Source organism: Marmota monax, unplaced genomic scaffold (assembly GCF_021218885.2).
Source record: "Marmota monax isolate L192 unplaced genomic scaffold, Marmota_monax_Labrador192_F-V1.1 WCK01_AAM20220418_F8-fsc00026, whole genome shotgun sequence".
Taxonomy (NCBI): domain Eukaryota; kingdom Metazoa; phylum Chordata; class Mammalia; order Rodentia; family Sciuridae; genus Marmota; species Marmota monax.
In genome coordinates this window covers 3,765,952-3,782,867 of record NW_026693108.1, presented here as the reverse complement: position 1 = coordinate 3,782,867, position 16,916 = coordinate 3,765,952, and the positions used below count along the sequence as shown (strand labels likewise).

Genomic DNA, 16,916 nt, shown 5'->3' with positions numbered 1-16,916 from the left:
ACTCTAGGGGGGTAGGAAGAACCTCAGACATAACCAGGTGTGTTGCCCACAGAGCCCGGCCTATAAGCAGAGATACACATGGCTGAGACGTCACAGTTTCCTGTTGGGGCAGGCACCAATAGCAAAAACATGCCCCAAGAAGCCCTGAACTAGGGAAATAGATATTAAAAACCCTGATGTCATTCTTAGACATCCTAAAATTTGAGCTTCATTTAAGGCAAGAAATCTGTACTTAAGCAGTATTGCTGGGCTGGGGTGTGGCTCAGTGGTAGAGCGCTCGCCTAGCATGCTTGTGGCACTGAGTTCTGTCCTCAGCATCACATAAATGTAAAATAAAGATATTGTATCCACTTAAAACTAAAAAAATAAATAATTTTTAAAAATAAAATAAAGCAGTGTTGCTGTGCAAATAGACATTTCCGAGGTGTTGATAAAATAATGTGCATATTCCTGCCTTCTTCTTCCCTTCTTGATTGAAGCATTAATGAGACAAGATATAATTGTTAAGAGACTTCTTAGAGGATGATCAACTGTGTGGAAATTCTCACCTGCACGTTTTTAAAAGTCTTCACATTGATGTCTCCATTATTGTATCAAGAGGAAAGTAATTGAACTTGCGCTTGATGCTTTGTTGTTAATCATTATCACTTTTTTTTTAAAGAAATAAAACCAAACTTACACAAAATTGTCCCAGATAATTCAAAGAATTCCCACAGGCCCCTCAAGGAGGTGTATCGACTACTAATATTGTTCACATAGTTTTTGTCCTTCTGTTTCTCTAGGAAATATACTTTGTGGGGCTTCAAACTGGTAGAAAATTAGAATCCACAATAATATTTCTTTTACTCTCATGTTTCTTTTTTCCGTATTTTTGTTGGTACATTGTAATTATACATAACGATGGGATTCATTGTCACATATTCGTGTAGGCACACAATATAACAGTATAATTTGGCCAATATCATTTACTTCCCTGTCCCCCTCCTCCTTCCTCCCCCGGTCCCTTTCCTCTGCTCTCCTGATCTCCCTTTGATTTTCTTGAGACCCACCCCCCCCACCTTTCTTTTCTATTTTCCTCTCTAGATTTTGCATATGAGAGAAAACATATGGCCCTTAACTTTTTGAGTTTGGCTTTCCTTGCTTACCATAATGTGCTCAAATTCCATTCCTTTTCCTGCAGATGACATGATTTCATTTTCCTTTATGGCTGAATAAAACCTGCTCGTGTGTATATACCTCATCTTCTCCATCCATTCATCCACTGTTGGACACTGAAGCTGGTCCAGAGTTTGGCTATTCTGAATTGTGCTGCTGTGAGCATGGGTGTGCACGTATCACGACAGTGTGACGCCTTGAACACTTCAGCATAGATACCCAGGAGTGGTGTAGAGGGGACATGGTGGTGCTCTGTCTTTGGGGGGAACCTCCATACTGACTTCCATGCTGATTTTCACTGTGAGTGGGGTTGTACTAATTTATGATCCAACAACAGCATAAAAGTGTTCCCTTTTCTCCACAACCTCTCCAGCATTCATTACTATTTATAGCCTAGATGGCTGCCATTCTAACTGGAATAACATGAAACTTCACTTCATTTTTTATTTGTATTCCCTTGATCACTAAAAATGTCGAACATTTTTTCATAATTTGTTGATCATTTGTATTTCTTCTTTTGAGAAGTGTCTATTCAGTTATTTTGCACATTTATTTATTTTTTTAAAAAACTTTTTTTTTAGTTGTCAATATACCATTATTTTACTTATTTATATGTGGTGCTGAGATTTGAACCCAGTGTCTCACCTACTAGACAAGTGCTCTACCATGGACTACAACCCCAGCCCTCTTTTGCCCATTTATTAATTAGGATATTTGTTTTTTGGTATTAAGTTTATTGAGTTCTTCCATATGTTCTGGATATTACTCCTCTGTCAGAAAGTAAGTAGAAAGATTTTCTCCCATTCTGTAGGTTCTTTCACATTCTTGTTTTCATTGTTATATAGAAGCTTTTTAATTTGATGCCAAATTGGTTTAAAATTACTGTGGGTATTCTGGGTCTTTTATTCTTCCAAATGAATTTTAGGAGTGTTACTTTTCCACCCCTGATTCTTTGAAGAATTTCATTGGTATTTGATGGGGATTACGTTGAATCTGTGTATCACTCTTGGTAATACGACCATCTTAACAATCTTGATTCTGCCTATCCAGAATGTGAGAGGTCTTTCTATCTTACGGTGTCTTCTTCAGTTTCTTCCTTCTGCAGTCTATAGTTTTCGTTGCAGAGGTCTTTTACCTCCTTGGTCATACTTATTCCCAGGCGTGTTATTTTAACTGTTGTGAATGGGATGGTTTTCCTGATTTCTTTCTCGGTAGATTTGTGATTGATCTTTTTGTATGTCATATTGACTTCTGTATGTTGGTTCTTTAATTTGCTGTTTTGCTGAATTTGTTTATTACTCTAGTGTCTTCTGATGGAGTATTTGGGATCTTCTAAGTTGGGGTATTGTCGTCTGGAAACAGTGATAGTTAGACTTTTTCCTTTTCTATTTTTATTCTTTTTATTTCCGCTCTTGCCGGATTGCTCTGGCTAGGATTTCTAGCACTATATTAAATAGGAGTGGTAAGAGTAGACATCCTTGTCTTGTTCCAGATTTTGAAGGAAATGATTTCAGTTTTTCCCCATTCATAGGATGTTGGCTTTGGGGAGTGTGTGTGTGTGTGTGTATGGGTGTGTGTGTGTGTGTGTGTGTGTGTGTAACCTATATGATGTTGAGGTCGGTTCCTTCTATTCCTAGTTTCTTCAGTATTTTTATCAGGACTGGGTGCTGGATTTTGCCAAAGGCTTTCTCTGAATTTGTTCCGATGACCACATGATTTTTACCTTTATTCTACGTATGTGGTGAATTACATTTATTGATGTGCCTGTGCTAACCCATCTTTGCAGTCCTTGAGGGAATCCATCCTGGTCATGATGTATGGTCTTCTTCTTATGTTGTTGCTGATATTTTGTGAAGGATTTTTGCAGTTAGCTCATTGGGGATACAGGCTCACAGTTTTCTTTCCTGGGTGTGTCCTTATCTGTTTTTTGTATCGTGGTTGTACTGGCTTCACAGCATGAATTTGGAAGTGTTCCATCCCTTTCTATTTCAAGGAATAATTTGAGGGGCATTGGCATTAGTTCTTCTTTAAAGGTATAATAGAATTCAGGTGAGAAGTCATCTGTTTTGGGGCTTTTCTTTGTTAGAAGTCTTTTTCTTTAATGTTTCTATCTAACTGTTATTGGTCTGTTTAGGTTTTCTTTTGTTTCCACATCCTCTTTGTTAGCTTATTTTATCCCTAATACTAAGGTTCATTTTGATGTAATTATACAAGCATGGAATATAATTTGCTCTCATTCAGTCTCCAGTGCTCACCTGTCTCTTTCCTCCTCCCTTCCCCTATTTTCTTTTTTTTATCCCACTGATCTTTCTTCCATCCATTTACATAGATTATTTTTTTTAGAATTAGTGTCTTGTGGATATACAGAGAGGTGAGACTGACTGTGATAGATTGTTCATAGGAAACTGTTCTGATTCATTCCATTTCTCTCTCACCTCCCCCTCCCTCCTCCCTCCTGCTCAGCCCCTTCTCTACTCCACTGATCTCCCTTCCATTTTCATGGAATCCCCCCCCACCCTTTTTTGGCCTTCCTTCATCTTTATTTTGGTCTGGCTCCTGCATATCAGAGACAACATTGGAGTTTTGACTTTCTGTGTTTGACTTAATTTAGTCAGCATGATGGTTTTCCAGTTCCACTCATTTACTGACAAATGCCACAATTTCATTCTTCTCCTTTTTAAAATATCATTTTTATTGTTATTGTTTTTTTTTTATGTGGTGATGGGGATTGAACTCAGGGCCTCATGCATGCTAGGCAGGTGCTTTACCACTGAGTTACCTCTTTAGCCCCAGTTTCATTCTTCTTTAAGGCTGAGTAGTACTTCATTGTGTATTCATACCACAGTTTCTTTATCTGTTCATCTGCTGAAGGGCACCTAGATTGGTTCCTTAGCTTGGCTATTGTGAGTTGTGCTGCTATAAACATTGATGTGACTGCATCCCTGAGTATGCTCGTTTTAGAACCTTTGGATATATGCCAAGGAGAGGTAGAGCTGGGTCATGTGATAGTTACATTCCTTGTTTTTTTTAGATCTATCCATACTGATTTTCAGAGTGCTTATATTAACCTTCAGTTCTACAAATAATGTGTGAGTATGCTTTTTTCCCCACATCCTCATCAACATTTATTTTTGTTTGTATTTTTTGACAGTTGCTATTCTGACTGGAGTGAGATGAAATCTCAGTGAACTTTTGATTTGCATTTGCCTGATTGCTAGAGATGTTGAACATTTTTTCATGTATTTGCCAACTAATTGTATTTCTTCTTTTGAGAAGTGTCTGTTGAGTTATTTTTTGCCTATTCACAATAACCTAAAAAAAATCTTGGGAGATAATCTAATGAAGGAGATGGAAGCCCACAGCAATGAAAACCACAGGACACTGAAGAAAGACATTGCAGAAGGCCTTGAAGGATGGAAAGACCTCTCATGTTCTTGGATAAGCAGAATTAATATTGTCAAAATGTCCACAGTACCAAAAATATTACACGTGTTCAGTGCTATCCATATCAAAATACCAGTGACATTTTTCATAGAACTAGAAAAAAATCTGTTCTAAAATTCATTTGGAGGAATAAGAGACCTGGATGGCCAAAGTCATCCTGACCAAGAAGATCACTGTGAGAGGCATCACAATACCTGGTCTCCAGGTGAACTAGAGCGCTGTAGGCAGAGAGACATCATGGCATCGGCACCAAAGCAAACCTAAGGGCCAATGAGACAGAACAGTAGAAAGAGACAAACCCACACAGATGAAGTCATCCAATCCTTATCAAAGTCGTCAAAACAGATATTGGAGAAAAGATAGCCTTTTTAATTAATAGTGTAAAGAACACTTGAAATTCATATGTAGAAGAATGACACTCGATCCCTATCTCTGACCCAAAGTCAATTCAAAGTCGATCAAAGACCTTAGTATTAGGCCAGAATCTCTGCCAGAATTGAACAATTGAGATTGTTCAATGCTCAGTGCTCCAACCTGTGGGCACAGATATCAACTTCCTTAACAAGACTCCTAAAGGCAAGAAAGAAAATCAAGAATCCATAAATGGGATGACATCAAATTAAAAAGCTTCTGAAAAGCAAAGGAAACAAGGGGTTGAAAAGAGAGCCGACAGAAAGGGAGAAGAGTTTTGCCACCTTCTACAGGGGATTAATGTCGAAAATATATACAGAACGCAAAAAACTGAATGCCCAAACCCCCAAATAAACCAGTTAAGAAATGGTCAAGGAACTGAACTATTTAGATTTCTGTGTCCTCTTGACTCAGTTTTGGCAGGTGATATGTGTCTAGGAATGTACACACGTCTTCTAGGTTTTAATTTATTGGAGTATAAGATTTCAAAAGAGTCCCTAGTGATCCACTGGATTTCTGTGATGTGAGTGATAGCCAAAGTAATCCTTTAATTTTATAAATTTAAGTTTTCTATCTTTTTCATTCGGTTAGTTTGGCTAGGAGTTTATCAATGTTGGTTATCTTTTCACAGAACCAACTGTTTCATCGATTCTTTGTATTGTTTTAATTTTTTATTTCTCTGATTTTCTTTCTTTCTTTCTTTCAACAGTTTTGGCATGGACTTGTTCTTGTTTTTTGACATTCTTGAGAAAATAATCATTAGGTTGTTTTTCTGGGATTTTTCTGATCTTTGTACGTAGGCACTCCTAGCTATAAACTCTCCTTTAAAAACTGATTTCATAGTGTCCCAGAGGCTCTGGTGGGTTGTATCACATTCTTGCTTGAGTCAATTTTTAAATTTCTGTCCTGATTTCTACTGTCCATTCATCATTCAAAAGTGGATTATTCAATCTCCATGTGTTTATTTAGTTTCTGTAGTTTTTTTTTCTGTGTGTTCATTTCTAATTTCATTTGATCAGATAATATGCAAAGATCTATATTATTTTTTTGTATTTGCTAAGAGTTGCTTTGTGGTCTAAAATATGATCTATTTTGGATAACTTTACATGAGCAGGTAAGAAAAAAAGTGAATCTGGTTGTTGTTCGATGAAGTATTCTGTAGATATCTAACAAGTTCATTTGATTCATATTTTTTGAGGTCTAAAGAGTCTTTACTGAGTTTATGTCTGAATGTTCTATCTATTGGTGAGACATGTAGAAATCACCAGTAGTATTGTACTGTAGTATATTCTTTATGTCAAGTCTTTATGTCAAGGCGTGTCTGTTTTATGTAATTTGGAACACTGATATTTGGGGCATAAATATTATTGCTAAATCTTCTTGTTGGATGATTCACTTTTCCAGTATGAAGTGACTGTTTTTGTCTCTTCTGATTAATGATGTCACATAGCTACTCCTGCTTGGTGCAGACTCCGTTTGCATGGTAGGTCAGTTTCCATACTTTCACTTTCAGCCTACGGCTGTCTTTGCTTATAGGATGAGTCTCTTGCAAACAACATGTGGTAGCGTCTAATTTTTAATCCATTTTGCCAGCCTATGTCTTTTGTTTAGAGAATGAGACCATTTACATTCAGTGTTCTTGTAGAGAGATGTTTATTAACACCTGCCCTTTTGGTGTATTTCTAGTGTTTAATTTGGTCCTGTTTCTCATTTACTTATCTACTCTTCAAATGAGATTTGTCCTTTGTGAGCTTAATAGTTCAGTTTTGATTTCTTCTCCATGTATTATTTATTCAAGGATTTTCTTTGCTTCTGATTTTAAATGTAGCATCCTGTGAAGGTATGAGCCATGATCAAGGTGATACTGTGTGACAGTCAGTATTGGAGAGCTACACAGTGGTTCACACCTAATGAAAGCTCTAGAGAGTATTTTGATTTGCATTTATCTAATTGCTAGAAATGTCGAACTTTTTTTTATATATTTGTTGATTGATTGGATATCATCTTCTGAGAAGTGTCTGTTCCTTGGCCCATTTATTGATGGGTTATTTGGTTTTTTGGTGTTAAGATTTTTGAGTTCTTTATGTATCTTAGAGATTAGTGCTTTATCTGATGAGCATGTGGTAAAACTTTGTTCCCAAAATGTAGGCTCTCTATTTACCTCACTGACTGTTTCTTTTGCTGAGAAGTTTTTTTAGTTTGAATCCATCCCATTCATCGATTCTTGATTTTAATTCTTGTGCTATAGGAGTTTTATTAAGGAAGTTGGGACCTAATCTAACATGATAGAGATTAGGGCCTACTTTTTCTTCTAATGGACACAGTGTCTCTGGTTTAATTCCTAGGTCCTTGATCCACTTTGAGTTGAGTTTTGTGCATGGTAAGAGATAGGCGTTTAATTTCATTTTGTTGCATAGTGCTGGTAGGACTGGAAAATTGGTGCAGCCAATATGGAAAGCAGTAAAGAGATTCCTTGGAAAACTGGGAATGGAACCACCATGTGACCCAGCTATTCCTCACCTCGGTCTATACCCAAAGGACTTAAACACAGCATACTACAGGGACACAGCCACATCAATGTTTACAGCAGCACAATTCACAATAGCTAAACTGTGGAACCAACCTAGATGCCCTTCAGTAGATTAATAGATAAAAAAAAATGTGGTATATATATACACAATGGAATATTATTCAGCAATAAAAGGGAATAAAATCATGGCATTTGCAGGTAAATGGATGGAGTTGGTGAATATAATACTAAGTGAAAAAACCAAAAACCAAATGCCGAATGTTTTCTCTGATAAAAGGTTGCTGATTCATAATGGGGTTGCTGGGGGAGTGTGGGAGGATTAGACTATCTCTAGATAGGGCAGAAGGGAGGAAGAAGAAGGGAGGGGACATGTGGGTAGGAAAGACAGTGGAAAGTGATGGACATCATTACCCTAACTACAGCTATGAAGACACAAATGGTGTGACTCTACTTTGTGAAAAACCAGACGCATGAAAAATTGTGCTCTATATGTGTGATATGAATTGTAATGCATTCTGCTGTCATACATAACAAAATAGAAGAAATAAAGGTCAGATTAAGTCAGAGAAAAAAAAAGAAAGAAAGGTCTAGAGAGAGAGTGCTGAGGCCTGTGCCCTCTACAGGTAATTGGAACCATGTTACCGAATCCATACTGCAAACAGCTGTCTTTTTGAAGAAAGTATTTTAATCTAAATTTGGGCAGTTTCCCACAAAATTAGTAACTTTGAGGCATTAACTTGGTGTTTCCTGTTGTGATTTTGAGATTCCATTATCCCAGTGCTATTTTAGGTTAAGACCACAATCCTTGGAGTTGGGATGCTATACCTGAGCTCTGCATCCCCTGCCCCACCTGTAGCCTCAGGCACACATCCTCCACCAGAGCCTCTGTTTCCTTACTGGAAAACAAGTAGGGTTGGAGAGAATGAAAACATGTTTTATGAAGTGCCCAGGACAGTGTTGGACTCTTAGGTACATAGAAGAGTGTTCAATATGTTGGTTTCAGAAGATGGTCCCCAATCTTTTTCAGAAGTGCATGCTATAAACTAATTTTTATAATAGTGACATTTCTTCATCTCTCTTAACATGTAGTGATGTCACCAAGCTCTGTTTAACCGAGTCAGGATTTGGTTGGTACTGGCATAGGTGTATGAGAACACGCTGTCCTTATTTTGCCAATAGCTGACTTCATCTTATTCTAGAGTCTCACCCGGGGTAGAGGGGAAACCAGTTCATATCCAGTCTGTGGTTCTAATTGTTCAGTCTGATAATGGAAACTGCCCCATCAGAGACTAGTCCTTTCTGGGAAAAGCAAAACACCCCCTACCCTGGCCCCTGGCTCACTCGTGGGGGTCTGACTATGGAGGGCACCAAGCTTGCTCACTCACATCTGCAGGGCAGAAATGGCTTTCTCAATCTTCACCTTCCTGTGTCTCCTTCTTCCTCCGTCTCCATCTGCTTACTATCAGCTCACAGGAGCCTATTATTAAACTCTCAGGGATTTTATGAGTCAGTTGTGAACCAGTTAAAAATTCCTGTATTAAAAATCAATTAAGGGCTGGGGATGTGGCTCAAGCAGTAGTACGCTCGCCTGGCATGAGCGTGGCACTGGGTTCGATCCTCAGCACCACATAAAAATAAAGATGTTGTGTCCGCCGAAAACTAAAAAATAAATATTTAAAAAATTCTCTCTCTCTCTCTCTCTAAAAAAAAATATCAATGAACTTACAACGCAGTAGATGGTATTGAAAACAAGGTGGTGGTGTTCCCTTCCCGCAGGCTTGGTGTTCTCTTTGACCATGAACATTCCCCCTCCATACCCTGTTTCCTGTTTGGTGGATTGTCCCCTGTCCTTCAAGTGAATAGTGCTGAATTTGCATTGCTTATATTCTACACTTGAATTCAACACTTAATAATGGGAGGGTTTGGGAAACCTTGGAGCACACCTTCAACGTGGATTCTGGACGGGCTGCTGTGGAGTTCCATCACCTCCAGTGATTTTACTAGTTGAAATCATCCAGAGATCCTGGCTGAGCTCCGGGAGGCATGCTGAGCATGCTCCACAGCTGGCTGGCTGACCCCCCACAGGAACCCCAGGATGTGGAGTCCAGTGACTGTCCCCGGTTTTGCAGGGAGAAAATTGAGGCATACGGTTCAGTAGCTTCCTGGTGGTTTTCCCAGGCGTCTGTTGATCCCAGACCTAAGAACGAGTCCCTGGTCCCTGGGGTGTGTGATGTACACGTGCCTGCGCAGTGGACCCTGCCTCGCGGACTGTGTTTCACTGATTGCAGTCTGTGATCTTCCTCACTCTACATTTGTGCAAGTGCTCCACAGGGGGCAAGGCACTGTGAATACAGGGGTTCAGGATAAAAGTCTTCATTTGCTAAAAGAATAAACATTGGGGTAAAAGTGCTTTTTACCTTCTGAGGAAGCCTTTGGCCAGCGTGAGCAGTGGAGTTTCTGTGGTTTTGCGTGGGGTGATGAGCATCAGGGTCAAGCGCAGGAGGGAGCAAGGGCGTTGTTTGACTCTGTCCCTGTGGTTTTATCTGGAGAGAGGCTGAAAAAGGGAGACTGAAAGCGCGCCTCCTACCACAAGCAGGGTGTCCCTGGAGCACAGTGGAGCCCCAGAGGCCAGGCCTGGCCCCCAACTCTTCTCCTTGCTCTTGGGTACGTGAAAACCTATTGCGCAGGGACATGCCACTCAATGGCAGGTGGCAGCCTGTCCTGCACGTTGGCCTCCTTTGAGCAATACTCTGAAGCAAACTACTCAATGTCGATAGAGAATTGGTCACAGAAACAAATCCTTGCCTGAAGAAAGAGCAGCATGGCTTGATACCAGGATGGGGACAGGCCTGATTGGGTTTAGGAACGGCTCTCTGGGAGAGGACTGGAGTGGGCAGCTCGTAGGATCCGAGAAGGAGGCACAAAGCTTTGGTTTTGGCCACAGAACAAGAAGGTGTGTGACTTCTTGGGCAAGCAAGCTTTGGACTTGGGGTGCTCTGACTTAAGGAAAGGCTTTAGGGACACTTTGGGCTGTTTTTAGGTTGGTGGCTGCTCTCACTGGGCCACCTCCAGTGGGGGTGAGCAATCTGGAGCCCAGCCTGCCTCATCACCCTGCTGCATGTGGCGTCAGAGAACCTAGCCTTCTTGGCGAGGAGGGGCTGTGGGATAGCTGGTCTGACCCAGGCCTTCCTGGGGGTCAGGTGGAGTTGGGCAAGATGGTAGGAGAGGTCTAGAAGACAGGGGAGCTGGAGGAATAGACAAGAAGGGGCCTTGAGGTCACTTCATGTTATGGAGAATGGTTGTAGAAAGACAGGATCCCTCAGTGAGCGATGACCTTGTGATGACCTTGAGCTGTTTTGTACAGTTCTCTTATAATAAGAGTAACTTTTGGTTTAAATGTACTTTTTCTGAAAAATGCATTAATGCAATCTTATTAAGACCATGATACTGCTACTAACCATGGGAACTAGCATACTCCTTGGGGACCTGAGGGCCTCTCCATTGAGCTGTCCTTAAGCACCATGTGTGTAGCAGAGGATGCAGCTCTGTCAGTCTCACTGCCCAGAGGTAGCCCTGGTGCTAATGAGTTCACCTTTGCATTCAGATGGCAACTGAGGCCTCCTTTCAGCTGAGCTTATTTTGGTACCTGGCGTGTGCTTTGATGTACGCCACGTCACTGTTGGGATCTCCGTGGCTTTCTCCCACAGTGCTTTGTGAGATTGGCAGAGACGTGCCCTGTTGACACAAGTGGACATTAAAGGTGCAGAATGTCAGCTCTGATTGTTTTCAACCAAGAGGCCCTGACAAGGTTAGCAAGCACAGTGGCCTAATGTCCTCCTGTCGCGATGGACAAAAGGTTAGACTTAAGCAGTCGAGGGGGAGAAATAAAGAATGTCCAAGTGCTTCTGCCCCTTTTAATGCTTTATTCACTTAAATCATTCAATACAATTTCACTCTATAGGTTTTTAATCAAGAAAATGACAATCCTTAATGCTAGGCACTGCAATGGACATCATCAATTCATAGCAAACATGTCAAGATTAATTAATTCTAAGCATTGCAAATACACTAAATCATGACAGGCTAATGACAGACATTCCCTCTGCTAAGTTCAAGTGTCAGTTCAAAAGTCTCAAGCCTTAGTCTTTAAATCCAACAGGTGTCCCCTCACTCAGGCCACGGTGACCAGGTCAGGAACCAAGGCAGGCTTCTCCTGGGGTGTAGCTGACGGCTGGCTGAGGAGAGTGTCGGAGGGAGAAGTTGCAGCTCTCTCCAGGGTCAAGATGTGGCTGTAGAGTTCGAGAACGGAGAGGAAGATGCAGAGGATCAGCAAAGATGAAAAGTGTTGGGGTGTCGGTCCAGGTCCTCATCAGGCTCTCAGCTGAGGGCATCAGTGTCAGCCGGCTGAAAGTCTGTTCTTTTGCTCTATTATTTATACTAAATTTGGGGACTTTTGACCCCCCCCTTTCAATCCCTATCAGCTGCCACCAGATTTCTCAGTGACATCATTTACCCTGGGGTTAAAACATTTGGTCTGTTGGTCTCCACCCTGATCCTTCACCCTTCCCTCTTATTGGGTGAGAACAGCCTGCCTGAGACTTCACTCTGAGTTTACCAGGGTGGGGAAGTGACTTGCTGGTGTCTGAGGGCCATATGGAGGGCTCCTAGGTGTCCTGGTGAGACTGCAGGTTTCAAACTGGAGTTCTAAAATGGGGTTGCTTAGGCTCAGGCCTCAGGCCATCCTCACGCCACCTGAGCCCAGTGAAGTAGTGGCTGTTATTTATTTTTGTTGTACTAAAGAAGTGTGAGTGGACACTTTAGTACGCCAGCTCTGAAGATGTGGCCACCCTTGTTCCTTTGCATGACCACGAGGAGGTCATGGCCAAGAGGAGGCCTATGTTTGGCTGGGAGGAGAAACCCACCAGTTGTCACCAAACGGAATGGAAGCTGGTGGTGATCTGTGCTTCTCCCCTGGCTCAGCTGCTCTGGTCTCGGGTGTCAACGAAGCACTGCAGTTCGTGGTCGGGGTGTGGAAGAGACTTGCTACAACTCCATTCTCCTCTCTCGTTTTTTCTAGTGCTCCGGCTCCTGAAGGAGGGGGCGGATCCACACACTCTCGTCTCCTCAGGAGGGTCCCTGCTCCATCTGGTAAGAACCGTGGCGGTCAGGGAGATGTGGGTGACCCCTGGAGAAGAAGCATGACACAAGGGCTGAGGCCCAAAGCGCACATCTCTCTGACTGATGGTGTTGAGGAGAATGCTGTGCTTCCAATCCACAGGCTGGATCAGGAGCTGCACTTATTATTTCTGCTTAAAGTTTGTAAATAATCTTTAACAAATGCAGTTAGACAGCATCTGCCCAAAGGGAAATGTTTTCAAAATTAAATGGTGTTCAAGGAACCAGTGAAGCGGTCCTGCACTGGTTGGGCCATAGTGGACACTTGCTCTGTATTTTCTTCTGTAACTGTCCTTATTGCCCTAATGACATTTTACTCCCTCTGCTTATCATCTGGCTCATATCAGTGAATAGAACTCCCCTTACATGCCTTCACAAATGAGAGAGGGAATGATTAAGTAAATAAACAAATAACTGCATGTAAGTGTTATTAGGTTCACATGCAGGAGAATTTTTGCTGACTTAGGCACAAAAATTAAGAAAAAAATCAACAATTACTTGATTTAGGGACATTTAGGACTTATTTGAAGATAACTTAAAATCGAAAATACCAAGAAAACATTAGGAAAAATTCTAATTTAGGGTTACCTACCAAGACAAAAGCATTTCTTCAGGTTCTAGCGACTGTGATAGAGAGGGGTCCTGCCTCCCCCAGCCACAGGCTCCATCCTCACAGGGTGGCTGACCTCTACTGCACTTGGGAGTCACCTGGGAGCTGTAAAAACCTAACCCCTGATGCCCAGGCTGGGTCCCACCCTAGAGATCCCCACTTGGCTTTTCTGGGCTGCAGCTTGACCACTGGGAGTTTCAGTCTCTTCAGGTGATTCTAATTCGCAGCCATGATCAGGGAAAACTGCTTAAAGGAGACAGACTCCTACCGAAGGTGCACGAAATCTAGAAATCAGCTGATTGTGGAAAGCCAGCAGTCGGAATGTGGACAGGAGGCGCTTTGCAGAGAGTGCAGGTGGCCTCTCACCAGCATTGGAAGGAGACCCAGGGAGGTGGGCAGGGGACCCTTCCTTCCCTGGAGTGCTCTGGTCTGAGACTCTGCACCTTGCACTGCCTTCCTGGCACTCGCAGTGAGCGCTGCCTCCCTAGATCCCACCGCTGGTTCTAAGCAGCCCTAAGCTCCCCACGCTCTCCTGAGAGCCTTCTGCAGGTAAGGGGCCTCTCGGCCAGCGTCCCCGGGTGTTGGCACCAGGTCCAGTCCTCATGTGTCTGCTTCTCCAGGGGGGGGTGGGTCTTTTCCAGGAATGAGCCTGGAGAAGTCCCTGATGTGATGAGGGAAGTGCTGTCGGTGGGTGGGGAGTCGGGGGGGGGGGGGGGGGGAGATGAGAAGGGAGAGGGGCCAGGGCTACTTCTTCGCCCCTGAGCGTTGAAGGGCTCTGAGTTCTCTTTAGTGGACAAACCTCTGTCCTAGGAATCAGAACATCATCAGCTTTTTCTTCACTTTTGAAAAGCCAGAAAGCCGCCATCTCTCGTTGCCTGGCAGCCACCATGCTGAACCACAGTCTCTTCCCCGGGGCGTCCGCTTCCCCGCTGGCCTCCCATCTTGCCCTCCCTGGACTCCCAGCCCCACATGGCAGCTGGGTCGCCACTTTCTCTCCCAAATGCCCCAGGAACCTCCCTTCTCACTCAGTAAAATCCCAGGTCCGACCTGTGGCCGAGTCCTGGCCCTCAGCTGTGGGACCCACCTTCCGGCTCCTGCTCCCTGCTCTGCCCACCCTGGCCACTTGCTGCTCCTCAGCCCACGGGCCCTGGTCCTCCTCTGTGTGACCTGCAGTTACCATGGCCCAGGTGCACGCTGGCTGTGGGTTCTGCTCCAGCCCCTCTCCAGTGGCCACCCTGGCTTGCCCACAGGGCACCACACCCTGCAGGAGCCCTTCACAGGCAAGGCCACTTCATCCCTTTATTGTCCTCCTTTGACCTTTATGGCATAGGGGCCTGCGGCTGCTGTGCTCACTGGAGTCAGCTCAGTGGCAGCGAGGACCATGAGCTCTGTGACCCCCAGAGCACACCTGGCACGGCAGGATGGGGGATAGTGATGGTGGATGGCTGACTAAGGTGGCTGTCTGATAGATTAACCTGAGGCTTGTGTAGACTAGGGCTGAGAAGGTTCCAGACACGCGTTGTGTGCTCATACTGAGTTTGGTTTTCTGAGGGAGACAGAACCTCACTCGTGGATGACAGTGGATCAGAGAGGATGATACGGGGTGCAGGAAGGGGCCCTTTATCCAGTCCCACAGAACAGGAGCCCTGCCTCTCCACAGTCCTGCCCTGGGGCTTCCACCTGAGGGTTTGGTGCCTTGCTCTCTCCCAGACGGCAACTCAGACACTGCAGCCGGCCGTCTTAGACGCTTGGTCCCATCATGTGGTGGGTGGCCTTGCAGTCTGAGGGGAGCCACTGCTTAGAGCAGGCCCAGGATGTGAGCCTGCTCTGGTTAAGGAGAAGGCCGTCACCTTAGGCCCAGGTAGAGGGAGTACAGAGATTCAGAAACAGCAGGGCCAGAAGGAAACAGGGGGAGGTGGAAGCACCCAAGGCCCCCCGTGCTGCGGCTGGGCTGGCGTTGCCCTCTTGGGCCGTGAGACCAGGACAAAGGAGGACCACGTGAGGACCTAGAGGTGGCTGCTGAGGGAGCAGGGGCTGGGGCTGGAGCCTCCTCCTGGGGTGACTGAGCAAATAAAAACAAATGAACAATTGCAGGTTGCCAGAGAGACAAAAATCACAGGTTTCAGAAAGCCGTGGGGGCTGAGGAAGGCAATTTAGCCGTCTCCAGTGTCAAGCGTGGGTAGCTGGCTGGGCCCCACCCCGCGGGCATCCTGCACTGCGCTGCTCCTCGGGCTGAGGCCCTGATTACATGGCTTCCATCGCTGCCCTGGAGCGGAGGCAGCAGGGTGCCCAGGGCCAGCCTGAGCTGCAGGCATGAGGAGGCTCCCGGGACCCTCCTCGTCCAGCTCCAGTAGCATTCACCAACACCGTAGTCTAGGTACGGATTTTTGTAAGACATTCTCTTAGAAGTGCCAGAAAACCTTTTATTTGGGGAATTAAAAATCCCCATAGGATCCAATTTTGATATTTCAGAAGCAGATTTTCACATTTTTAGTCAAGTAGTATCTTTACTTAAACTTCTCGTTAACACATTTTCTGCGAATACCCTTGGCTCGGTCTGTTTACCCAGCATGATCAACTCATGCAACACAGGACAGTATCGAGCACTACTCGCTCGCTCGGGGGATAATGGCCAGCGGAACAGCATCTGCCCCCGGAGGTGCATCCCAGGAGGACCACAGGGAAGAAACCTCAGGTTTAACCTGAGTTGTGCCCTTGGGAACGGAATTACATAGGTTTGGCTCAGTTGTCCAGAGTTCTGTGTCATTGTGTTTAATAACTGAACCGTGAGAATGACATGCAGAGCTTTTCAGTCTGTACTGTGCAGGTCAGATCACAGCCGAGCCCAAGTGAAATGCTCTAGAAATAAGAAATGCCCTTTCTTCTACTGAGTGAATTCCACTTTTACAAAAACATGGCATTTAAACAGTGGGATTTCTGCAGATGCTAAAAATATGGAGCTATACTAGATTTAAAAAAAAATGTCCAAGATGTCGGTACATGCCAAAACAGGCTAAAGAATATAAAAATAGTGCTTGCAGCACAATCAGATAGATACTACAGATAGGTAGGTTATACATAGATGATAGGAGGTAGGAAGGGCAGATAGATAATCCTTAACCACAGCACAGAAAATACCTGAAGGAAAGAAGTTTTTGAAAGTGACTTGGATGGGAAAGAAATGAGATCTTTCCATTTTTAGTGTTTCCTGTTACGTATTGCTTGAGCATTTCAAATAAGTATGTTTCATGTAGTAACAAAAACTAATAAATAAGGCTGTTTTGATTAGATGTTTAAATGTTAAGTACTTTAGTAACTTTGCTCTTCTGAAAAGAAAATCTGTTGTTCTTCAGTGGGCTGCTCTTTGGGCCTCTCTGAGTTTCTGTCAAGTCTGCTGTTGTGAGAAGCAGAGACAAGTAGGAGCTTCCTGCAGCAGAGGCGGTGCAACAGCTTTTCTGTTCAGAATTGAGCAGAAAATATTGTGCTTTGCTTTGCTGTTCCAAAAGGAAAAGGGCAAAATCTGCAAGGGTAAATTCAAGCAAGGATTTCCCTCTTAGCAATGAGAATGTGCCCTCTCCCGGAGCTGTCCTG

The 16,916-nt window shown here is 43.8% G+C and overlaps 1 protein-coding gene across 2 annotated transcripts in view; it reads left to right on the top strand.

Moving 5' to 3' along the window:
• Myo16 (myosin XVI) overlaps positions 1–16,916 on the top strand; it is a 537,302-nt gene that overhangs the window by 177,808 nt on the left and 342,578 nt on the right. For both annotated transcript variants that reach the window (XM_046454924.2, XM_058582735.1), the window contains exon 3: positions 12,618–12,688. In XM_046454924.2, the coding sequence (XP_046310880.1) occupies positions 12,618–12,688 (71 nt within the window). The remainder of the gene's footprint in view (positions 1–12,617; positions 12,689–16,916) is intronic.